This window comes from Manis javanica, chromosome 1 (genome assembly GCF_040802235.1).
Source record: "Manis javanica isolate MJ-LG chromosome 1, MJ_LKY, whole genome shotgun sequence".
Lineage (NCBI taxonomy): Eukaryota > Metazoa > Chordata > Mammalia > Pholidota > Manidae > Manis > Manis javanica.
In genome coordinates, this window is record NC_133156.1 from 213389761 (window position 1) to 213416556 (window position 26796).

The following is a 26796-nucleotide window of genomic DNA, read 5'->3' on the forward strand; positions in this document are numbered from 1 at the left end:
ATATTAGCAAACAGAATTCAACAGTATATCAAAAGGATCATACACCATGACCAAGTGGGGTTCATCCCAGGGATGCAAGGATGGTACAACATTCGAAAATCCATCAACATCATCCACCACATCAACAAAAAGAAAGACAAAAACCACATGATCATCTCCATAGATGCTGAAAAAGCATTTGACAAAATTCAACATCCATTCATGATAAAAACTCTCAGCAAAATGGGAATAGAGGGCAAGTACCTCAACATAATAAAGGCCATATATGATAAACCCACAGCCAGCATTATACTGAACAGCGAGAAGCTGAAAGCATTTCCACTGAGATCGGGAACCAGACAGGGATGCCCACTCTCCCCACTGTTATTTAACATAGTACTGGAGGTCCTAGCCACGGCAATCAGACAAAACAAAGAAATACAAGGAATCCAGATTGGTAAAGAAGAAGTTAAACTGTCACTATTTGCAGATGATATGATACTGTACATAAAAAACCCTAAAGACTCCACTCCAAAACTACTAGAACTGATATCGGAATACAGCAAAGTTGCAGGATACAAAATCAACACACAGAAATCTGTAGCTTTCCTATACACTAACAACGAATCAATAGAAAGAGAAATCAGGAAAACAATTCCATTCACCATTGCATCAAAAAGAATAAAATACCTAGGAATAAACCTAACCAAGGAAGTGAAAGACTTATACTCTGAAAACTACAAGTCACTCTTAAGAGAAATTAAAGGGGACACTAATAAATGGAAACTCATCCCATGCTCATGGCTAGGAAGAATTAATATCGTCAAAATGGCCATCCTGCCGAAAGCAATATACAAATTTGATGCAATCCCTCTCAAATTACCAGCAACATTCTTCAATGAATTGGAACAAATAATTCAAAAATTCATATGGAAACACCAAAGACCCCGAATAGCCAAAGCAATCCTGAAAAAGAAGAATAAAGTAGGGGGGATCTCACTCCCCAACTTCAAGCTCTACTACAAAGCCATAGTAATCAAGACAATTTGGTACTGGCACAAGAACAGAGCCACAGACCAGTGGAACAGATTAGAGACCCCAGAAATTAACCCAAACATATATGGTCAATTAATATTTGATAAAGGAGCCATGGACATACAATGGCAAAATGACAGTCTCTTCAACAGATGGTGCTGGCAAAACTGGACAGCTACATGTAGGAGAATGAAACTGGACCATTGTCTAACCCCATATACAAAGGTAAACTCAAAATGGATCAAAGACCTGAATGTAAGTCACGAAACCATTAAACTCTTGGAAAAAAACATAGGCAAAAACCTCTTAGATATAAACATGAGTGATCTCTTCTTGAACATATCTCCCCGGGCAAGGAAAACAACAGCAAAAATGAGCAAGTGCGACTACATTAAGCTGAAAAGCTTCTGTACAGCGAAAGACACCATCAATAGAACAAAAAGGAACCCTACAGTATGGGAGAATATATTTGAAAATGACAGATCCGATAAAGGCTTGACGTCCAGAATATATAAAGAGCTCACACGCCTCAACAAACAAAAAACAAATAACCCAATTAAAAAATGGGCAGAGGAACTGAACAGACAGTTCTCCAAAAAAGAAATACAGATGGCCAAGAGACACATGAAAAGATGCTCCACATCGCTAATTATCAGAGAAATGCAAATTAAAACTACAATGAGGTATCACCTCACACCAGTAAGGATAGCTGCCATCCAAAAGACAAACAACAACAAATGTTGGCGAGGCTGTGGAGAAAGGGGAACCCTCCTACACTGCTGGTGGGAATGTAAATTAGTTCAACCATTGTGGAAAGCAGTATGGAGGTGCATCAAAATGCTCAAAACAGACCTACCATTTGACCCAGGAATTCCACTCCTAGGAATTTACCCTAAGAACGCAGCAATCAAGTTTGAGAAAGACAGATGCACTCCTATGTTTATCGCAGCACTATTTACAATAGCCAAGAATTGGAAGCAACCTAAATGTCCATCTGTAGATGAATGGATAAAGAAGATGTGGTACATATACACAATGGAATACTACTCAGCCATAAGAAGTGGAAAAATCCAACCATTTGCAGCAACATGGATGGAGCTGGAGAGTATTATGCTCAGTGAAATAAGCCAAGCGGAGAAAGAGAAATACCAAATGATTTCACTCATCTGAGGAGTATAGGAACAAAGGAAAAACTGAAGGAACAAAACAGCAGCAGAATTACAGAACCCAAGAATGGACTAACAGGTACCAAAGGGAAAGGAACTGGGGAGGATGGGTGGGCAGGGAGGGATAAGGGGGGGGAAGAAGAAGGGGGGTATTAAGATTAGCATGCATGGGGGGGAGGGAGAAAGGGGAGGGTGGGCTGCACAACACAGAGAGGACAAGTAGTGACTCTACCACATTTTGCTAAGCTGATGGACAGTAACCGTAATGTGGTTGTTAGGGGGGACCTGATATAGGGGAGAGCATAGTAAACATAGTATTCTTCAGGTAAGTGTAGATTAAAAATTTAAAAAAAAAAAGAAAGAAAGAAAGAAAAGGGGGATTACTCCTTAACAGGATAAAACTATTGGTAAATCAAAGATCAACGCATGCTTTAAATATCCTTAATGTTGATCACTTAAAGGGTGTCAGATGATCAGCTATGGAGGTACTCTTTTCTGATAATATTCCTTTCTCTTAATTAAAAAAAAAAAAAGAAAGCAGTTACTGTGTGCTGACCTCCAATGAGTTCTGCACAGTGGTATAGAGGGCATGTCAAAGTGTGGGCAAAGGGTCTGTTTGTTTCTACGTAGAAGATCAAGGCCTAGCTTGGATACCCAGAAAATGAACTAAGATACGATATGAGGAGGAGCTTCCGGCATCAGCACTCTCTGGAGGACTCGTGCCAGGGGATGATCATCAAAAAGCCTCCACAGGGATCCGGACGATGCTGCGGTTGTGGCTGCATCCAGCCCACCGTTTCCTGGACTTGCCATAAGAAGGAGGAGGGAGATGTCTAGGCTGGCATGTGCATACAGTGAGACAACGAATTTGACTGGATCTGTACTGTTGGAACTCAACCAGGAGTTGGGAGGGGTGCAAGTTGTAGCACCCCAAAATCTCATGACTATAGACTATCTATGGTTAAAAGAACATATGGGATGTGAACAGATCCCAGAAATGGGCTGCTTTAATTTGTCTGATGGTTCAAGTACAGTTGGACAATATCCATCATATCATAGATAAATTTTCACAAATGCCTAGGGTGCCTAAATGGTTTTCTTGGCTTCACTGGAGATGGCTGGTAATTATAGATTTGCTTTGTTTATGTCACCGTATTCCTATTATGTTAATATGTGTGTGCAAATTAGTTAGTAGTTTAAAACCTATACATACTTAAGGTACTATACAAGAAGATATGTCAAAGAAATAATCAATCCTCCCAAGTTTCCTTCATATGCTACATCTATAGCTTTTCTTCTTCCTTCCTAATTACAAACCTTAAATAGAATTCGTGCCTCATATCGAATTTACCGAGTATCATAATTCCTCCAGGTGGTAAAGATACCTCGAGACAAGTGCTGGGCATAGAAGCCACAGGGCATAAATCTGCAAAGTAAAAAGCTAACCTTTGCAAACAATATGGCTTCTCTCTCACTTACCAACTTTACATTTCCCTGTATGGCCCCAGAAGATGACTGGTTAGCCAGAGACGGGTAAGATTCCTCAAGGGAGGAACAACCTAAGACAGGCACAGTCGCAGGGGGGCCATCAGGTGAGACTTTGGGGATCAACAGAGGTGAGGCTCAGAACCTCACCCCCCCTGCTTTGAGAGAAATCTTCTGCATCCGTGGATGTCTTGCTGCCCTTGTGTAGCCTGGATTAATACTCAGTCCATAGGCACACACCTGATCATCTGATCATCTATATTTGCCTTCTTACAGCACTAAACTATGTTTTCTACCTTTATCTTGCATCTACCTACCACTTCAGCATTTTATTAAAAATAAAAATAATAATAATAATAGGAGAAATGTGGGATCAACATATAAATCAAGTACAAAAATCAAATGAATATTCATATTTGACCTGATGGTTTATAGGTCATATTGCATGATCAAAACCGAAAGTTTCTGTGATGAATGCCCTTGTACTGTTCACCATGTAAGAATTTATTCACTCTGTAAGAATTCGTTCACCATGTAAGAACTTGTTCGTTATGCTTCAGAAGATTGGAGACTGACGAGAATTAGGCTTGAGATGGATTAATGATTGTACATTGAGCATTGACCCCCCTATACTGAATTTTATTGTTGTTAACAACCATTTGATCAATAAATATGAGAGATGCCCTCTCAAAAAAAAAAAAAAAAAAAAACAAGATAAAAAAAAAAAAAAAAAAAAGAATACCTATATAAATTGAGAAATATACTATGTTCATGAAAAAGAAGACTCAATATTTTTAAAGATATTAGTTCTTTCCAGTCTGTATATTTAGCATAAATACAGTCAAAATTCAAGCATCCAATTTTTACAGAAATTGGCAAGTTGATTTAATAGTTTACATAGAAATGTACGGGATCTGAAATAGCCACAACAACTGAAGAAGAAAAGAATTGGAGAACTTTCACTACCTGATTTTAGACCTTTTATAATGCTGCTGTAATCAAGACGATGGTACTGACGTAAGGAAAAGATGTGTAGATCAATGAAACAAAATTAAAAATCCAATTTATATATATATATATCTGGCACTGAGGAAACAACAGAAACATTTGTCTTTTCAACAAATGGTCCTGGAAAATTTGCATATGTTTATGGAACAAAAAACAAAAATCTTGTTACTTTACTCACACCACATAGAAAAATTAGTATCAAAAATAGATCCAAATATAAGAGTTAACTATAAAACTTGTAAAAGAAAACATAAAACTTTGTGATCTTGAATTATGCAAAGATTTCTTTGAATGCAAAAAGCATGAACCATAAAATATTTAAAATTAGTAAGTTGTACTTTATAATATTAAAATTTTTTGCCTTTTGCATGATAATGTTAAAATAAGAATACCATTCTCAAACCAAAAGAAATATTTGAATAGACAGTTTACCAAAGAAGGTATGATAATGGCAAAAGAGCACATGGGAGGATGTACCACATCATTATTCAACAGGGAAATGTAGATTAAAACTGTAGTGCACTACTCTACATGCTCACTAGAGTAGCTACAGTAGAAAAGACTGGAAATATCAAGTGTTATCAAGTATGTGGAGTCTCTGGAATGCTCATACATTACTGGTGGAAGTGTAAAATGGCGTAGCTACTTTGGAAAATAGTTTGGGTGTTTCTTATAAACTTAAATAAATACTTACCTTATGACAGCAATTCTACTCCTAGGTTTTAATAGAGAATTGAAAACATATATGCACAGACACTTGTACTTAACTTTTTATAGCAATTTAATTCATGACAGCCCCAACCTGAAAAGAATCTGCATGTCTATCAACTGGTAAATGAAAGTAAATTGTGTTATAGTCATAAAAGGAATACTGCTTAGCTATATAAAAAAAACAAACTACTTAGTACAATAAATGGGCTGACTCTCAAAAGCATTATGTTAAGTGAAAGAATCCAGACATAAAATAGTATTTACTGTCTGAGTTCACTTATTTGCAACTATATAAAATATAAAATTGTAGTGGTAGAAGATAGATCAATAGCTAACAGGGTTTTGGGAGGAGGTAGATGGCTGCAAAGGGACATGAGGGTAATTCTTGTGACGATGAAAATATCTTCTATCTGTGCTTCTATCTGCTTCTGTCTAGCCATTTGTAGCTATTGGGCAATTGAAATGTGTCCTGTCTAAATCAAGACGTGCAGTAAGTGTTTATACTACACATCAGATTTAGAAGACCGGGTTCAAAAGAAGAAGATAAAATATCTTATTAAAGACTTGTTATATTGATTACATCTTGATATTTTAATATTTTGGATATATTGCATTAAATAAAATTTATTAAAAGTAGCTTCACCTTTTTCCTTTTTCATTTCTGTAATATGACTAGAGTATTTAAAATTACATATGTGGCTTGCATTATATTCCTAGGATACCTCTGTTCTATATTATGATTACATAGTGTTTACATACTGTATACAATTACCAGAACTCATTAAATGTATACTTTAATGTACACTTAAAATTGGTGTATTTATTGTATATAAATACATCTCAGTAAAGCTTATTTTAATATATATCTCCTTTTTATATTTTTTAATTCATTAAAGATATTTCATAAAGAAAAAAGATAGTCACATTTTTAAAAGTTTCAAATTGTAATTATAGGGAATTTCTTAAGTGAAAGTTAAAAACATTTTCTGTAAGCCTGTCTATACAAACACCCTATATTTTTGTATTTCAAAACCAATATAAATGCTTTTTTTATATTTAAAATACCAATAATAAAAATGTTTCAGATGGCTCTTGGCCTTTCAAGGAATAAAAAATATTAAAAACTGAGAAGTTATGATTCTTTCAAATTTTCTCTAAAATTAAAGTAGGCTTTATTCAGTGAAATATATGACTTTAACCAAGCATTTTAAATTGTATCTCTAACTCTTGGTAGGAGTGGTGAAAGAAGTAATCCTGGTTGTAGTCTTTTCTAGTTTCCAGAATTATATATCCCTTCTACTGTGTGCTGCATAAGCTTCTTATTGCCCTAGGGAAATAGAAGAACCAATCCCTGAAGCATAGCTCTTTTTTCAGGTTGAAATCAGCCCGCGATGTTGTATCTAGAACTGGGCATTCATTGGCTCTGGGTTGTTTGCATCGTTATGTTGGCGGTATCGGCTCAGGACAACACCTGAAGACCAGTGTCAGCATTTTATTGGCTCTAGCACAAGATGGAACATCCTCTGAAGTTCAGGTATACTAATTGATTTTTTTATTATGAAATTTTTAATATAATATTTTTACAAATTTTTACAAATATTATTTGCTGTATAAAATACTAATGGTTCTAACAGGAGTAAGTTGTGAAAAATGTATTGGGGATTTTCTCTGTCATTTTGTTTTATGGGTCTTATTTGTAATAATATATGATAGGATTTTGTATTTTAACTTAATCTAGGAATTTAACCCTTTCACGTATATGCCTTGAAACAGTTTCCTTTTTTTATCATCCTTTGTACTTGTTTATTTTTTGTATTTCCTTACAATTTTTAGATCAAGTTTCTTTTAATAACCATCCTTTGCTCTCTCTCTCTGCCTTTAATACCCTAGCTCAGGTTTAGGGTCTTTGAATCTTCAAGTGTACTCCTTGAGTGTTTTATTTGTTTCTCCTCACACATGTCACACACAAATACATGTAACTACAATGAGAGGCTTGCATGTGTGTGAAAATATCCTGCACTCTTTGATTTGTCACCTTACATTGATGCACCTACAAATATTAAGAGTATATGAATCCAACAGCATTCAATTTGCCAACTTCATGTTAGGACTCACAAATTGGGAGAAGAGACAAATTTAATTTCCTTTATTGCCTACCGTTAGTTTATTAATAAATGTTCCTTCACATTTAAATAAAAGGCACTAAATCTACCTGAGGCTTCTCGTCTACAGACTTAGTTTGCCTTTGACTTCCTGTAAAGGTTTCCACTTGTTTAGAGCACAGAATTCCCAAAGAGATTAGAAATAAAAATCAAGTAACCTTGTCTATTGATAGGTGGTATGCTGCTTTTTAAAGTTCTGTTTCCACACTACACTGGAAGAAAAGAACTGGTTATAATTTTTTTTTTACCTAAGAGGTTGCTGTTTTCTTCTTTTATGTCAAAGAGAAAGTGTTAGTTTTCTTTTGTCATCATGTTTTCTGAGCCCTCTCTTGCTGTAATTTCTTAAAACCAAATTCCTCTAAGTTAACACACTACATGATTCTTTTTATGTGACAGGACATTTTACTATAATTTGAATCAACTGCATTCTCTCAATGCTGCTATTTCAGTTTATATCTGCACAAGAATAGTATAGTAGCATTGTTTTCCCTAATGTGTCTTCTATTTTAAGAATCCTGACTCAAAAGTTGTACTTTGCTGTGGCATTATTGCTGACATTTATTTAACTGTAATTGCTAGAGATTTAGTTTTCAGTAATGTTTTCTTCTTTGTGTCCTCAGCTTCTCTCTCAAGGTCTTTCTTATTTTATTTTTACTTGACAGGAAAACTTCCTCCAGCAATAATTAGCTTAGGAAAGGTGGTTGGGTGATATGCTTTTTGAATCCTTGCCTATCCAAAAATGGTTCTCTTTTGCCTTCACATTTGAATGATACTTTAGTTGGGCATACTATTCTTGACACACAGTCCTTTTCTTTCATTTTTCATAAAAGTTTCAGTATTTTCTGTGTTCTGATGTTACATGTAACAGGCTAATGGTAGCTTTTTAAGTTAAATTTCAGTAAATATGAATATGTTAAATTGTAATCAGTTATCTATAAAAACTTTCAAATACATTCTTTAGGAAATAAAAGGTAATATATAAGCCAGTAGTCAAAGCAACTGATGTACAGATACTGTGTTTAAAATTTTTCTGCAGTGTGGCTTTGAGTGTCTAGAAATAAAACTTCAACAATGAATTCATTTTCTTTTTTTATACTGGGCACATATTTCACCCTTCTGAAAGACAGTGGTTTATGTAATAAACTTCTGAATTAATGGATACTTATCTTTATTCCCTATCTTTTCATTGCTTTTGCTGAGAAACTTACCTGAAATGTGTATCTATGTCTCTAACCTTACATTTTCGTTTGTCAGTGTAAGAATATTTCTATCTTTGAAATTTAGAAATTTTATCAGGTTCTGTATAAGTTTATCTTTTACTTTTCTCTTTATAGAACTCCTGTTATTTACATGCTAGTTCCCTTGTCTTTTTCCTCATTTTTATTTTTGGGTGTTTTCACTCTGGATAATTTCCGTTTGATCTTCAAGATGACAATTTTGGTTTTTAACAATAACTACTTTTCTTTCCAGTTTTCTACTGTATATTTAATATAAATCCTGGCTGTTGTTTCTTTTAAACATTACTAGAATCTCCTTTGTGCTTCAATTATATTCCCTTAAAAGTCCTTATTTTAGTTTTATTAAAGTGCTTTTTAGTTTCCATTTTTTTCTTCAGAATGTGTGCTTTGGTCTTCCTCCCTCAAGCTGCCATATCCTTAATCGTTTATTGCAAGCTTTTGTCTGTAGATGTGGTTTCTGTACATATGTGTCCAAGTTAGGTGGCTGAGTTCTCTAGGACTGGGATAGTTTGAAAGGTAATAGAGGTTAAGGTATGGGATTTTTTTCTCTTATGTCAGCAATTGGGAAGCCTCTCTGTTGAGATCTCTCTGTCCTCAGCCCAGCAGCACAGTGCTCCTTTAGAGCTGCCAACAGCAGAAATAAAAGATAAAATTCTTCTGCAGCTGGATGTGGGCAATTTAAAGGACTTTTCATTTTCTCAGGCCCTGGAGTTAGTTTTACAAATACTTTTAGCCAGTAAAATTACTTTGTGCTTAGTAAACACAAATAGGGGCTTGATGTGGCTTGATACACTTGAAGAGCTGTTGTGTTAATGTCATTGCTCTAGACATATATTTGAGTACAGAACATTGTCATGGTGATTGTTTTATTTCAGGCTAGTTTCTTTAACAAAACTGCAATAATGTAGGCAATAAAGATGTATTTTATGTCCATAAGCAGCCACTAATCACATGCTTATTATATGTAAGTCATTGACTTTTGGAAGTGTGAACTATATGCATCTATGGAAGAAAATGAGTTCATTTTCTTTCTGACACTCAAACCATGCTACAAAGAAACTAAAAAAAGGATTTGTACATCAGTTACTTTGGTTATTGGCTATTGGTAGTTTATGCTACCTTTTATTTCTTAAGGAATATATTTTGAAGTATTTCTAGATCATTGATTAACAGGTAAGATGTTAGTATTTACTGAAATTTAAGTTCAAAACTCCATTTAGTATACTCTAATTATTCCTTACAACTTGATTATAATTTTGTTCCAGACCTGGTCTCTTCATTCGCTTGCTTTAATAGTGGATTCTAGTGGCCCAATGTATCGTGGGTATGTGGAACCAACGTTATCTCTAGTTCTTACCTTGCTGCTGACAGTTCCGCCTTCACATACAGAAGTTCATCAATGTTTGGGTAGATGCTTGGGGGCTATAATAACTACTGTTGGCCCTGAACTACAAGGTAAGTAGATTCATCTTAAAGGAACTTGACAGAGAAATATTTTTTTTCAGTTTCCTGAATATCAGCGTTATGTTGCTTAAAGAAACTTGTAATAATAAAAATTACTATGTACTGAATGCCTGTGAATGCTTACTAAAAGGCCTACAACTCTGATTTTCACAGGTGCTATTTTATTTAATCCCTACAACAAACATATCTATGCCTACCTGTTTTTTGAAGTTTTGAGCAGAGAAAGATTTCTAAATGATATTTTACTTGGATCCCCATGAAGACAAAGATGAAAGTGGAGTACCTCTGCCCTAGGCTGCTATCCACTTGTCTTCATGGACTTTTGCTTCACTGTTTTTTGAATGCTGAGGATCAAAAACACAATTTGAAAACTCACTACCATAATGGGGATAATATTATGTAATTTTTCTATGAGGAAGCAAGCTCAGAGAAGATAAGTAACTTGCCTAGAGTCACTTAACTAATGAGTGGCAGGTTTATGATCCTAAGGCTCATATTCTTACCTTGCAATTCCACAGAAATAATTCTACTGATAGTTGAATTAAATACTCATGTTAGAGAATTACTGTGAATTTATCCTGAGTGTATAAACCATTTTTGGAGGTTTCCCTTTTCCCCCCTACCACTTATTAAATGCTTTCAGTGAGTCAAGGTTTTTATATACCTTTCCTCATTTAATTCTGACAACAATCCAGAGGTAAGCATATCTGTCCATTGTACAGATTAAACTGTGAGGCTAGGAGAGGTTAAAAACTTCCAAGGTTTTATGTATATAGCAACGGAGTGGCTGGAGTCAGTGCAGAAGGCCAGGTCAGTTTCCTTTGCATGCATTCATAACCACTGTACTATATTGCCTCAATTCAGACAGATATTTTTAAAAAGGGAGAAATGAAAAAAAATATTAAGGATGTTAGAAATTGAAAGTATGTAATTTAGACACCTCTCTTTCTTGGACTAAGTGTACTCTTTGAGAAAGTTGATAGTTCTTTCTTCCAGTGAATATCACAAGGATGTAGAGAAAATAAACATGTGCCTTTGATTAAGCATAGGTGTTTACCAAGTGCTTTCTGATGCAATGATGATGAGGTGATTATTTCAAACTAGAATGTGACTCATATGTGACTCTGATTTCCTTGTTTGGTCAATGTATGTATATACAATTATTTTGCATTGGTTAAAAATTTTAAATCACTTATATCTCACAGTTAAGACATTTATATAGACAATATATAGTACTACAATTTCCCTATCTCTGTAAAAGTTGCCATTAATATTATTAGGAAAGTAGGTTTTGAAATTATTATATAACATGAGTGATAATGTAGGTTGAATAGAGAACCAAAAAATAAGGAATCTTCTGGTCTTTTCAAATTAAACAATGATGGGTGTAAAACACAATAAAGTTTACCATGGAATAAATATAAACCTACTGAATCTAAGAGGATATATTCTCATCCATATACAGTCATATTCTAAAATCATTTCTAACGTGTACTTTGCACACTTTTGTCTTCAAGACAATTTGAACCATAATCAGGAAGAGGTTTAGAAGATAATTGTTTTCCAGGAATATTTCTGGTGATACTAATAAAATATTTGTATTTTACATTTTTTTCTATTTGCTATTAGGGAATGGAGCAACAATTTCTACAATTCGTTCTTCTTGTTTGGTGGGTTGTGCAATAACCCAGGACCATTCAGACTCTCTTGTTCAAGCAGCTGCCATATCTTGTCTTCAGCAGCTTCACATGTTTGCACCACGGCATGTCAATCTGTCTAGTCTTGTTCCTAGCCTTTGTGTAAGTATAAAGCTGTTTTATTCATTGCTTTATTTAGAAAGCCCCAAATTTCTTTCCCAAAAGAGCAAACTAGACCAAAACAAAAAATGTAGGTTTCCTAGACTGTGAATTCTAGAGTTTTAGCTTCAGTAATTGTTTTATGAGTCTTAATTTTATTCACTGATGTTCTTTTTCACTTTTTAAGAAATGTTTTGATAAGCTATTTTTTAACCAAGAATACATCATATTTTTAGTCTTTCCCATTCAGAATTTTATCTCCTAAAATGTGATCAACAACTTCTGAGGATCTGCTGCTGTCATCACTGTCATTAATTTATTCAGTCAATACTTATTGAGAGTCTGTTATGCACCATGTAGAGTCCTGGGGAAACGTCTGTAGTTGAGACAAGATGAAGCTTCTGCCATAGTGAAGTTTATAGTTTACAAGGGAACATGGTCAATAATAATTATTACACATAAGATAAGTGCTAGAAAAGGTTACAGGAGCAGATTTATTGTGGGGCTGGGGGAGCACTCTCAGAATCCAGGCATTCAGAACAGATTTCCTAAAAAAATGATATTTAATATATGAGTGCAGGAAAAATAGGAGTTAGTTTGAGCAAGAGCATGATTTTTGAGTAGATGGCACTTTTTTTAGGCCGAGGGAGAAATATGTGGAAAGGTCTCAAGATGGGAAGGAGTATGAAACATTTAAGGAACTATTTAGTCAGTGTGATTAAGGCTGAGTGTGGGAGGAATGGGCACAAGATGAGGCTGGGCAGTTAGCCAGGTGGCAGATCGTACAGACTTTCTAGATGTATTAAACTTTGGACTTTAGTTTACAAGTCATGAAAAACCATTAGAAGGTGTTCTACACAGGAGTAACATGATTAGCTTTGTACTTTTTACTTTTTATTCTTGCTGACAGTGGAGAATGGACTCTACAGGGTAAGAATTTGGTAGCCTTAAGAGGGAGATGAGAATGAATTGCTCTAAGTTAGCAGCAAAGGAAATGGGGAAAAATAGATGAATTTGAATGATATTTAGGAGGAAGCATCAATAGAATCTGTTGATGAGTTGACTGTAGGAGAAAAGGAGAAGAATATGAACTCCAGGTTTCAGACTTGAGCATAGGGATGAAATTTCCTGAGATGAGCAACATTGGAATAGGAGAAGGTTAGGAAGAGTGACTATAATTCTTGAATTCACTTTAAAACAACTGGATAATTCTGGTCTGAAGCTCAGAAAAGAGAAGTCTGATTAGAGAGGTAAATTGGGAGGCATAAGCATTTAGATGGGAAATAAAGACATAGGAGGCCATGAAATCACCAGGGATATTGTGCTAAATGGGGAACCTAGCATATAAAATTTTAGAAAAGGAAGAGTCAGCAAAAACATGAAAAGGCAGTCAGAGAGAATAAAGGAAAAATAAGAGTTTGTGAGATTCATAGAAGCCAAGTGGAGTAGAGGAGTAGTGAGCCATGTCACATATAACCAAGAGATCAAGTGACATGAGAGCTATAATGTGTCCTTTGATTTCTGTGACATGCTGCCTTTAGCATGAGCTCATCTGGTAGAGAGTACAAATGGAGGTCCAAATACATTAGGTTAAAGATGGAACATGAGAAGACAGAGGACAGTAGGTCAAGGGGGTGAGAGACTCTTTTTTCACCTTCAGTAGTGAGAAGGACTTAAAGTGTAAGGCCAAGAGGGAATAATTAATCATCCAAGGTGTCTAATGGGATAGAGTTTCCAGGGCACAAGTAAGAAGACAGGAGTGCAACGTGAAGGAAGGAGGACAGGATGAGTGTAGCTACAGGTTGGTTTATGGATTTGGTGGCTGGAAGTTCAGGGAGTTATAATCTAATGACTTTTACTTTCTTGATCAAGTAAAAGGGAAGATCAAGTTCCATGATGAGAAAGCAAAGAAGAGGGTCAAAAGTTTGAGGAGAAAAGGACGTGGGAGATTGAACTAACTGGAGAAATGTAAGATTCTATGGTAGTACTGAGCGTTCAGTAGAGGGTAGTGACCCTCTTGGCATCATCATGTGATTCATCCTGGTACAAGTACACCTACTTGGAAGATTTTTCTCCAGCACAGTTGTGTGTAGGCATTGAGAGCCAGATACTTAGCTACACTCATAGGTGGACTCTGACCAAGCAGATATAATTAAATGACAGCAGGATGAGTGAGAGTAGGGTGTTAACAAAACAGTGCTGAAATGATGGATTATGAAATCTCATTTGGATATAGGAGGCAGGTAAGACAGAAGGGGGCTGATGTGTAGGGAGGAAGAAAGGCGCTATAGATCTAACTATGGGAGCATATTGTGCAGGGGAAGAAAAGACAAGGTTATGTAGGATAAAGCAAAGGACCTGAAAGGCCAAGATATTAGCTACTAGATCTAGTATGGCATATTTAGTTTTATTGGACAAGATTAGCTCCTGTTTCACCACAGACCAGGGTGAATCAGTCCTTGCCCATTGAGGAGTTTGAGTGTGCCACAGGGCAGAACTAGATGCACATGAAATGTGTACAAAGAACATCCACCAAGAAAACAGTCAACTAATAGTAGGCCCTGGGTTGCATTCTGCAACAAGGGCCATTCAAGTGGTAGTCTTGCTGGATCAGAGTATATGCAGAGAGAAAAGCCCCTGCTGTCTCCACTAGCAGATCTTGTTCAGAGTATCAGAAGATCACTCTGAAAAATCATCTATATATAGGTTCATCCAAATTAGTGAAGTCATTTCGGATTTTTTACAAACTTCATGTTCATTTATACTCAGTCATTATCATAATAAGTGGCCGTATTATGCCATGTGTAGTATATTGTATGATCTTTAGTGTCCTGTTCTTAGGACAGTTCTTTTAGCTCATGCAATATTCTTTACATATCTTATTAGTAATATTATTTTTCCAAAAGACCATTATTTGGCTATATAGTTAACAAATGAGGTGGTTAAATGAAGAGCCTCTTCACAAGTCAGGTGTTAATGTACATTCATTAGGCAAGTGAGATTACAGCTCTTTCTAAAAACTGTCTAAAATTGTTATGGTTTACAGGTTCACTTATGTAGTTCCCATTTGTTACTTCGACGAGCAGCTGTGGCATGTCTCCGGCAGCTTGCACAGAGAGAAGCAGCTGAAGTATGTGAATATGCCATGAGCCTAGCAAAAAATGCAGGGGACAAAGAAAACGGTGGTGCTTGTAAGTTATATTATCAGTGAATATTCTTTTTGTTTAAATAATTTACATTTCAAATGAGTATTACTCATTAAATAAGATTTTTACATCAAAATATGGTCAATTTTTTTCCTCTTTTAAATAAAATAAAACCACTGCCACTTTAAAAATTCCAGTATAGTTTTCTTGGTAATTTTAGTTTTACCTATTTAAAAGTTCTGTTGCTTAAAAAAAAATGAATAGCATTTAGGTATCAGGATACTTCTGCCACCCCTTGAGGATGATTTAGCTTTATGAGGGATGACTAACCCTAGGGATATTGCCTTGTATCACTAATAGACCTGTGAAAAGAGAAATGATCCTTTTTGGGGCTACCTGAAAGCTTCCAGTCTTTGACAGAAGTTAACCTTTTGTGATATCACTTTTCCTCTAAGAAGGGAAGGTCAGAGTAACCAATATTACTATGAAATGACCGTAGGTGTTTGGATAGCTGAAGGTAGACCTTTGCTTTCTTCAGTTCTTTCTGGTTTTTTTGGAGGGTTTTAAGTATAACTTGAATTCATAGCTGGTCTTCTGGTCTGTGGGGTACATAGTTTGGAAACTTTTTCAGAGCTTAATTGACAGAGATATTTCCCCTATTGTGAGAGAAAATTTTTATAAGAGCTTTTTAATACGTAGACTTGCTTGGATCCTAAGAAGCAAGATACCAAAATAACTTCAATGTCAGCATAGTATAACAGTGCTATTAACCAACACATTATATTGTAAAGTGTGAAAGAAGTTTATTATGAAAATCCAAGTGTAAACATGATTACTTTTTGGAGAGAGAAGACAGCACTATAAGCAATTACAGAATTCTCCTAAATACATATAAAATTTCAAAATTTCTGCATGTCAGTTACCATAATAAAACTGAAAAACAAACTAAGAGAGGGAAAGGTCTTTGTGAAGTATGTTTATTTTATATTACTGATTTATTTATTAAACTATGTGTATTTAAATTTCAATGTTTTTAAAACTTTTACAAATTGATGTATTGGGGGGATCCTAAGACCACCCTCAGGTGGTTTTTGATGATGTAGTAGGAGGACTCACCATATAGTTATAATTATGGCTATGATTTAGTGCAACAAATGGATGCAAAGCAAAATTAGCAAAGGGGAAAGGCACTTGGGGTGAAGTCCAGAGCAAACCCAGGTGCAAGTTTCCAAGAGTGCATGCCCCATGAAGTCACACAGGAGTTGCTGACTCCCCAGCAATGAGCTGTGACAACACATGTAAAATGTCTACTAAGGAAGCTTGTTAGATGCCCAGTGCCCAAGGTTTGTATTGGAGGCTGGTCAGATAGGCATGGTCTGCCTAGCCTGTTATGTATGAAAAGTTCAGACTCTCAGAAGGAAAACAGATGTTCAGCATAAACCATATTTTTGTAGAAACAGTTTAGGCACCATAAGCTACTTTTATCAGAAAATGGTGGCAACCCTCCTGAAACCAAGTTCCCATTTGCTAGCCAAGGGTGAACCTTAGTATCAGGCAGGTAGTCTTGGGCCTGCTCTGTTAACTCCTTTCAGCATCTATAGAAATTACTAGAGCACATGAAACAGTTGTTTAATCAAAGAAGAAATATCAACATATGAAATATCTTTAACCTCCAATGATTAAATAATTGCAAATTAATGCAATCATAAGATAGAATTTTTCTTCTATAAAACTAACCCAGATTAAAAATGATGATTATACCCAGTGTTGGGAGAGGTGTGAATAAAAGAGAAATGTCTTATATTGCTGGTAGAAATGTAAAGTCATACAGATTTTCTGGAGAATCGTCAGTATAGCATCCAGGTTTTCAAAATGACCCTACCCTTTGACCTGGAAAATCCCCTTTTAGGAATTCATCCTCAATAGTTAATGAGTTAATGTTCCCCTAATTCAGAGGGTTACTGTGTAGCCATGAAAATTCACATTATAGAACTTTAATTTCTAATATGGGAAATACTAAGTGGAAAGTAGGCTTCTGTGCTTAATCTCTGCCTAATGTTCTTTCCTTGAAACCCTTCTGTTTGATGTCTCTTCCTGAATTCCTCTCGCTGTCGCTATCTGCTCCAAACCTTCCTTTATTCTGTCTTTGGAGACTCAACTAAAAGAGCCACTTTTCAGTTTACTTCCCTTTATTTCACTCTCTTCAAGGCTCAGAGGGCTTTAGACTTGGGAGAGCCTAACAGTGTTCATTCTTAAGGCTGCCAGTTGTACTATTTCTGCTGTTCATAAGAATAAAAAGATTTTCAGATAAAGCAAGAAGTTTAACTGTGATTTCATAACAAGGTTACTTTTTGATTATGTTTCGTGGAAAGGATTTTCCCAATTTTTAAATTTGTATACCGGCTTTATAGATTTTTAAAAATCTGAACTACAAGACTAAATAAATTTCAATTTGTTCATCAACAAATATAGCAATTTTTTTCAGTCCATTAAATTAAATCAATTTAGAAATTTGTCTCTTTCCCTCACTTTTTCTTACTAGAATCAAATGTATTTTTATTGAGCATTTCCCTAGACATTTGTTTAAAATACCTTAGAATAATTAGTCTTAAAGATCAGAGTTTTATCTTTATTATCAGATTAAATTCTCATCCTAAAGATACCTAAACTTGATACCATGATTAAATTGTTTATATATATCCTTGTTTTGTTGCCATTGTGAATTTACACATAAGCCTTGGTCTTTAACATAATTGTTACCTACAATATACAACAAAATTCTACTTAAATTCCTTTGTAAAAATTGCTTTTCAGATGTCAATCCTTTTGCACCTGGAGTTAGTTCTCGAAGTAATATCCATTGCCGGCACCAAGGAGTTAATATAACAGAAACTGGACTTGAGGGACTTCTTTTTGGAATGCTAGACCGGGAGACAGATAGAAAATTATGTTCTGATATTCATGATACTTTGGGACATATGCTGTCATCACTGGCTGTAGAAAAACTTTCCCATTGGCTAATGCTTTGTAAAGATGTCTTAGCAGCTTCAAGTGGTATGTATTTAATAGATAAAATATGTTCTTAAAAGAATGAAAATTATTTTACCTTTTTTTTTTCAAAGTCAGTTACACCTCACTTATTGTCGTTAAAGTGGATTATGATAATTCCATAAGTGCCACTGGTGGCGAGTGCAGAGGAGAGCTGCCACGTCATAGTACATATGGTTTTCCTGCCCAGGACACTCAGCCTGCAGGTGCTGATAGCAGTGGTTCCAGGGACTTCTTGAGCCTATTTTACTTCTAATTATATCTATAGATACACAAAGATACATATACATATATAGCTGTAGATACATGTATATACATTTGAGCTTACATTTTAAAATATTAATAGCTTTTAATTCATAGATCCCTATAAAAAATATTGAAGGCAAAATTATATTACAAATTACTGAACTTTATTTTGGGGAAATGACTAAGTTCAAACTAAATTTTCATATATAAAAATTCCCATTTATTTGGTAATTCAACGTAGTATATAGAACCAGTGAAATACATAAAATACTTTATGTTATCCTTTCCTTGGTTTTGACTGATTTTTTTTTTAAAAGCTTGCCAATTCTAGTGTTTCCAAAGGAGTGAGGACTTAATCTTTTTTGTTTATTAAAAATCTTCTAACATTAATGTTATTTCTAAAGCATTCTTTTTGCTATATATGAGGTTGTTATAATATGCTTTTATTTTTGTTATAGATATGAGTACTGCAACTCTCTTAAGTAGTGGAAAAGATGAGGAATCTGAAAAGAAAGATGAGATGGATGATGATACCATGTTTACCACACTCGGTGAAGAAGATAAATCAAAGCCCTTTGTGGCACCTCGCTGGGCCACTCGGGTATTTGCTGCTGATTGCTTGTGTCGAATCATCAATTTGTGTGAGAATGCGGACCAGGCTCACTTTGATCTTGCTATGGCACGTTCTGCTAAACTACGGAACCCTAGAAGTAAATATAAAATCACTACTTCTTTTTCCCAAAGTATTTTATATGTTTGAAGTATTTTACTGCTATTTAATATGCTTTAGACTGTGCCTTTCATTTATTATAAGTTCTCTTGCTTTTCATCTTTGTTTTCTGTTCCCTATACATAACTATCCATCTCCTGATACATATTTGGAAGATAAGTTTAAGGAAGTAGTCTGAAGATCTCTCTGTTTCTTAAGATATAAATATCTTAATCATTTGCCCTAAGGATAATGATGGCAATAATTTGTTTCCTTAGAACATTGTCCTAGTTTTAGCACTTCAGTGTAGAAGAGATGGCAAACTTTTTTTTTTGTAGAGGTTGTACATAAATTTTATTTATTCCTAGGTATTTGATTTTTTCACAAACTGTTTTGAAATTTTTTTAAATTAGGTATCATTGACATACAATCTTATGAAGGTTTCACATGAGCAACGTTGTGGTTTCAACATTCACCCATATTATCAAGTCCCCTCCCACCCCATTGCTATCCCTGTCAAGATGGCAAAACTTTAAGGAGCATAAATAGAGTTTTGCAGTCCCCTGCCATGGAGAATAGCAAAATTTATGAATGCCATGGCATATTTCAAACTCTCAGATTTCAGAAATACTATTATGTGGTTTTTTTTTTTTTTTCAGTAGAAAGTCTATATATATATATACTTTTTTACTATTATGTGTTTTTGAGGTGAAAATTGTTTGTTACTGAAACCCTTCACTGTTTTTTATGTTTTGTAAGCTTTTTATTATCACACATCCCATGGGTCAGAGAGACAGAATTTAGAAAGAGATCATAAGGTCCAATATCTCCATTTTACAGATGGAGAGACCCAGTGAAGCTGAGAGAGGTGGTGGTGTAATAGATTCTCTATCTGTAGTTGGTTGTGTCTTCATCAGCCTGTCATTTTTAAATATCTAAAGACAAACTGTATATATTAATATTGGAATCTGTACATTAAAAATGCCTTTTGGTTTACTTTATTGTGTATAAGAAGCATCAGAGCTCACAAATGGATTAAAAACCAAAAGTATTAAAATTAAAAATGAAAAGTTATACCATTCATAAAATGTGAATCTGATTATCCAGCAGAGCACAATACATCATGAGCACAGCGTGTTTATTCATGTCATTATTCATCAAATATTTACCAGATCCCATGAAGATTATAGACTAAAAAGACAGAGAGACAGACTTATCAGTCAAATAATTATGATACGTCCCAGTAGTGGTATAACGGAATACTTTGATAGCATAAAAAAGTAGTATTTATTTCTCAGGAGCCGGGGAGGAACTCACAGAAGAGACAGTTTAGAAGCTGGGTTTTAAAGGCAGAAAAAGGATTTTCCAAGTAGAAGAGGCTGGTTGTATTAGTTTTCTATTGCTGCTATAACAAATGACCACAAATTTAGTGCCTTAAAACAACACAGATTTGTTATCTTAAATTTCTGTAGGTCAGAAAGACCAACATGAATCTTGCTAGGCTAAAGGATGGACTGTGTTCTTTTCTGGAGCCTCTAGGGGAGTCCTTTTTCATTATTTTCTCAGCCTCTATAGGCTATTAGCATTCCTTAGCTCATGGCCCCTTTATCTGCAAGGCCTACAGCATTGAATCTCTTAGTGATTCTTCTTCAGCTGTCACATCTCTCTGACTGCACATGATTAGATTGGGTGTACCTGATAAATTTAAGATTATTGCCCCATTTCAGAGTTCATAGCCTTAATCACATCTGCAAAGTCCCTTTTGCCATGTAAGGTAACATATATGCCAAGTAAGGTTCTCGGATTTAGGATGTGAATATATTTGGGAACCATTATTCTGCCTACTACATTGGTTTGTTATAAACGAGAGAAAAAGAGAATTGTAAAGTATAAATATGCATATTAAATTTAAGGAATAGTGAAGATCCTTAGGTTGTCTTTTCAATTGTTTTTTGTCTCATTATTGTGTCTTGTCTTTTTGCCTGCATTCTTAGAGATCCTCACAACTTTTCCCTTTATATCATTGATAATGTTTCACTGTTTTCTGCCTCCATAGTAGATCTTAAGTTTATTTTGTGTTTTTAGTTTTCTTTTAATTTTTCTGTATTTCTTCCTCCATTATGTCATATTCTTTTCACTCTTCATTGTTTTATGTTCTTAATCCATAGCAGCCATGATTTTTTTGCATACTGTTGAGATGCCAAATGATTGTCTAAATTTTATTCTGGTTTTTATAGAAAATTGTTTTCAGAGATTAGCTCTTTCTCTGATTCTTCAGTCTTTTCCCTGGGTGTATTTTTCATAGGTTTATTTGTTTATATATCCTTGAAAGAGAAGAGTGCCCTCCATTTTTGGAATTTGCTTACAGTGTGTGTGTGTGGACTGCCCATATTCTGTCTTTGTTTACTGCATACTTCAATTGGTAGCTGGATGGTGGTAAGCTGATATGATAGCTCTCCAACCTAGATTCTAATATCTGACATGCTTTGTTCTGGTGGTCTGACACAGGATCCTTCCCAGCACCTACTGTCTGCTATTCTAACAGTCACAAAAGTGAAAAATTATAGACCCAGTGAATGTATTATCCAGGCTCTTCGTGTTTGATCTCCATCTCCCTTTTGATTTTGTTGCAGGAAACTACTACCCCCAAAACATATTAAACCTCTAACAGCCCCTTAGTTCTCTTCCTATCTTGGAGTTCCTGTCCAGTGCCCCTTCCCACTCTCCCATTTTAGGAGTTCATCTCTTTGGCTTTGGAAAAAAGAGGTTTTAACTTGAGAAATGTTGGAAGTAGAGACTGTATAGAGAAGCAACAGCACTTTCATTCCAGTAACAATTGCCTAGTTTTAGTTGGTAGATTGATACAATCCTAGACCTGTGTATTAGGTGACAGCGCATGCAGGAGGGATTTTATTTCTTTTAAGTTGGCATAATATGAATAGGCCCATTTTTGTGCAGTTCTCTTCACTTTGGAAATTTCCTCCAAAATTCTGGCAATAGTTTATCATACCATGTTTTTATCAATAGTGTATTTTTGCCTCACTTAGGTGAGGAAGCATTAGGCACTTCTATTCAAATGCTTTTTTTCTCTCTTTTGCTCCTTTCCTCCACACCAATAGGTATTCTTTTTAAAGGTAAGCTTCTAAAACTGGGATTTTTGTTAGACGTATGAAAAAATTGGAAGATACTTGTCTTGTAACCTTCACAATAGCAATAACAAAACAAGACCTGTTTGGGGATCAGCCTGAACTACAGAATTTCCATTGCTTCCAAAAGAGTTGGAATACCTTGTAGCCACCCAGAGAACTTTGGGGTTGTTGAGCTTAATAAGATTTTTAGATAATTTTTGTTATGTGTCTTTAAATTCATCAATCTTTTCTTCTTCATTACCTAATTGCTGTCATTAATGTTATCATTTTTTTCATTTCAGATTTCAGAATGTATTTTTCATTTCAGATATTTCATTTTTTATCTCTGAAAGTCCCATTTGTGGTTTTCTCTGTCATTTCTCTCTTCACTGTGTTCATGCTTTCCTTTTCCTTCATGAATATAGACAAAATGTTTATAATAGCTATTTTAATTGCTATTTTTATCATCTCTTTCATTTCTGGACCTGTTTCTACTCATTGATTTTTTTTCTTCTTTCCTTGTTATGAGTTATATTTGACTGCCTCTTTGCAATCCTAATAATTTTTTATTAGATGCCAGACTTTCCAAATTTTATGTGCTGGATTTTGTTGTATTCCTTAAAGTATGTGTTGGACTTGGTTCTGGGGCTGTAGTTAAATTACTTAGTACCTTTTTATTCATTCATGACTTGCTTTTAAGCTATGTTCGGGTAGATCGGGGTGGCCTTTACCCTACAGCTGAAAGGAAAGACTTCCCTTTCTACATCTTATCCTTATAAAAGCCTTCCAGAGTAGAAGCTGTCACATTACAGCCAGCAGTCCAAATCCAGCCCCCAGCCTGTTTTTGTAAATTAAATTTTATCGGAGCACAGCAAGCCCATTTTTGTACATATGGTCTATGACTACTTTCATTCTGTAACAGCAGAGTAGAGTAGTGGAGTAGTTGCAATAGAAATTATATGGCTGGCAAATGTTTACTATCTGGTTCTTTACAGAAAAAATTTCCCAGCCCTTTTTCTAAAACAATTACAAATTCCTTTAGGGAGAGTTATGAAAATCAGTTTTTTTGTTTCAAATGCCATTGTACATCCTGTAATGTCATCTGTGTTACCAGTCAGTTAAGGTTTACCAATGTTCTTGAGAGAGAATGATATGCGAGTTTTCTTGAAAGTGAAATGTGTGTATATTAAGTGCTTTTTAACAAAATTCATTTCACTTCATATTTTTATGTTACTGTACTTATATTTTGGAGAAGTTTTCCTTTTTGCCTTCTATTTTTATTTTTAGATGACCTCTTGGTACTTCATCTCTCTGACCTGATTCGAATGGCATTCATGGCTGCAACTGATCATAGTAACCAGTTGCGGATGGCTGGGCTCCAAGCACTTGAGGACATTATCAAAAAGTTTGCGTCTGTGCCTGAGCCAGAATTTCCAGGTCATGTGATTCTGGAGCAGTATCAAGCTAATGTGAGATACTCTATTTATTTAAAATGTCAAAATTGATCATTAAAGTAGTTAAGATTCCCTGGAGAATTGGGTTTGGAACTGCACCTGCTTACCTTTACTCCCATGACTATAAAATAATTTGAATCTCACAGCTGAAGAAGAAACAGTAGGATACAATGTGATAGCATTATTAGTGATAAAACTAGAACAGCAATTCCAGCCTAACCTCCAGTCTTGTGTTTAGATGTTTACGCATGCCATTTAAAAGATAAAAAGAACTTTCAAAGAGTGTTGTGGATTTGCTGCCATTATTTTTATATGTCAAGACTTGATAAGCATTTTTAAAAATAAAAAGCAATTGTCACTTCTATGCTAAAGGATAAATTAAGTTTTAATAATAGTAGTTACAAATATTACTGAAAATTATATTCTTTCAAAATATTTATTATTTCATTCTAACCAAAAATAATTGTTTTTCCTGAGATGTATACCTTTATTTATGTTCTTAAAATGATGCACAATATATGTAATCCTAGTAATGGTGGGTTATATGAAGGCAAAAAAACATTTTAGCAAGGAGAGAATAAACTTTTTTTTACTGTGATTATATCAGAATCTTAGCTCTGAACACGACACGCCTCATCTAAAAGCTATGCTCAAACAGATACAAAATAAAAAAGTGTGAATAATATAAAATCTTGTTTCTCCATCATAAGTACAGGTGAGGAAGTTACAGCTTCTAGCCCAACTGGTTATAGAAGACTTGCATACAGTTATTTACTTCCAAGTACCCAACCTATCAGGAGGAAAGGGTTTTTTTTTTAAGTTCTATTTAGAAATAATTTCAAACTTACAGAAAAATTCCAAGAACTGTTCAAAAACATCTTATACCCTTTATTCATATTTGCCAATGATTAATTTTGCTTCATTTGTTTTAACATTGATATTCTCTCTCTCTCTATACACATATACACACTTTTTTTTTCTAAACTATTTAAAAGTAAATTATATGGATCCTGAACCTTTACTCTTAAACACTTGAGTCTGTATTTCCAAAGGACAAAAATATTGTCATATATAACCACAAAACAGTTATCAACTTTAGGAAATTAAACATTGATATGCTACTTGAATATAATCATATTCCAGTTTTATCAGTCAACCTAGTAATCTCCTTTATAATATATTTTCTTTTTCCTTCAGAGTTGGATCCCATAGCATCTCTGCCATTAGTTGATTATTGCAATACCAGTCCTGTGACTGGTCACCATATGTCTTTAGTCACAGAGAGGGACTCTTCATCCATTTCCAAGTTGCTGTTGATATGCCTCAGTGACTGAATCTCTAGCGAAAAAATTTCAAATTAGAATTGGCATCTCTCTCCTTATTCAGCTCAGATATATTTAATATATCTAAGAATGTGACTGATGTTGGCTTATTAAAACTAAAGCTCATATTTCTTCACTTATTACTGTAACAACTGTACATAAATTAGTATTTCTAGAGCCACCTTCTTATAAAGCATCTCTTTTTGAGGTAAAATTATCTCTAAGGTCTTTTAGTGACTATATGAATTTTTAATACTACTCAGTTATTTAAAGGAATTGATCTTGTTACATAAAACTCACCGATGAGGTAAATACTGTTAGAAATATGTTCAGAAAATAGAGACAGGGGGGAAAAAAAGAATAACTGTTTTCTCCTGTCTCTGGGACCATGTGACTTTATCAGAAAGTCCTGTTTATTATTAAGTAAAAACAAAGGAAAAAGTAACAAGATTAATCGTCTATTTGGTATATAGCATTCCATGCAGGTTTGTTAATAATAACCTGGGAAGCAAGAGAAAAGTGGTATAGTTGAGCTTATTGTAACTGAAAAGAGAGAGAAGGGAGATGTGATACAGAGGAAAGGAACAAAGATGTGTTTTGTATGTTTTCATTTCCAGAGACTCAAGGCCTTATGTTCACTGCTTATCTTTAAAAAATAAAGTGCTTGTATTAATTTTTCTAGGTGGGAGCTGCTCTAAGACCAGCCTTTTCACAAGATACCCCATCAGACATAATAGCAAAAGCTTGCCAGGTAAGAAGAAAAATGGGGTTTTCTATAGTTACCTTCTATAAATTTGTAGATATCTTGGTATTTCACTTACAAGAAAGAAAAATCAAATAGTATTTATTTTTATCTTGGAATACAACAGTGACAATTTTCTTTTTTATTCTGTATGAAATGGTGAACTAGTAATTGTTAATCACTTTGCTCTTTTTGACGTATAGCTGAGGAGATGAGTTTGGGAAACATAGCTCTTATACTTTCCAGAAGTGAACAAAGATATGAAAATCATGAGAGGGGCTAAAATAAAATGAAGGCCACAAGATCTATAATAATTAAAGAATGAATAAGAAAGGTAATTAGGTAATAAAAAATGTTTTTGACCACAAGTGGTGAAAATTCTACAAGTTTCTAGGTATTAAATTATCCTAAAGAGTATTTCATAATATGGAAATTTAACTGTAAAATTAACCACACGGAATTATTCTCACATTATTGTATATTTGAAGAGAGCCACAAAAGCACTTATGCTCCTACGCTTTTAATAAGTCCTGTTTTTCATGCCTCATTCTGAGAAAGGATTCGTGCATTAAGCTCTAATCTTTCAAAAAACCAGATTGTTTATACTTTCCTAAGAAGAGAAGCAATTCTGTACTTCCTAGTTGTCTGGAGTACAGTGCTGTTAGAATCCATAACCAGGTACATGAGGCTTGTGTGCTGGAAATATTATATTGTTTGCTGTGATAGGTTTGAAAATCTGACTTTGTTCTCTCTGTGATTGAATAGGTTTGACTTTTCCTTCCATTGCTAAGATTTATTTCTCTGCAGGCTGTTGTCTTAATTGTTGGCCCTCAGAGAAATGAACTCCTTACAGAAACAGCAGACCAGAGTGAGAAGGAGCCTTGTTTGAGAGAGATGTCTCTGAATCATGGTACACACCTTGGAGTTAGAGTAGGCCATTTACTTAAACACAAAAAT

At 34.7% G+C, this 26796-nt stretch overlaps 1 protein-coding gene across 6 annotated transcripts in view; it reads left to right on the forward strand.

The window, feature by feature from the left end:
- Positions 1-26796, forward strand: part of HEATR5B (HEAT repeat containing 5B) — a 108923-nt gene that overhangs the window by 52276 nt on the left and 29851 nt on the right. For all 6 annotated transcript variants that reach the window (XR_012121800.1, XM_073214312.1, XM_073214317.1 and 3 more), the window contains 8 exons: positions 6759-6918; positions 10050-10239; positions 11878-12047; positions 15091-15235; positions 18005-18244; positions 18943-19194; positions 23609-23790; positions 25780-25848. Coding sequence is in view for 5 of the 6 variants with exons in the window: in XM_073214312.1 (XP_073070413.1) it covers positions 6759-6918; positions 10050-10239; positions 11878-12047; positions 15091-15235; positions 18005-18244; positions 18943-19194; positions 23609-23790; positions 25780-25848 (1408 nt within the window). In the remaining variant the exon portion in view is untranslated. The remainder of the gene's footprint in view (positions 1-6758; positions 6919-10049; positions 10240-11877; positions 12048-15090; positions 15236-18004; positions 18245-18942; positions 19195-23608; positions 23791-25779; positions 25849-26796) is intronic.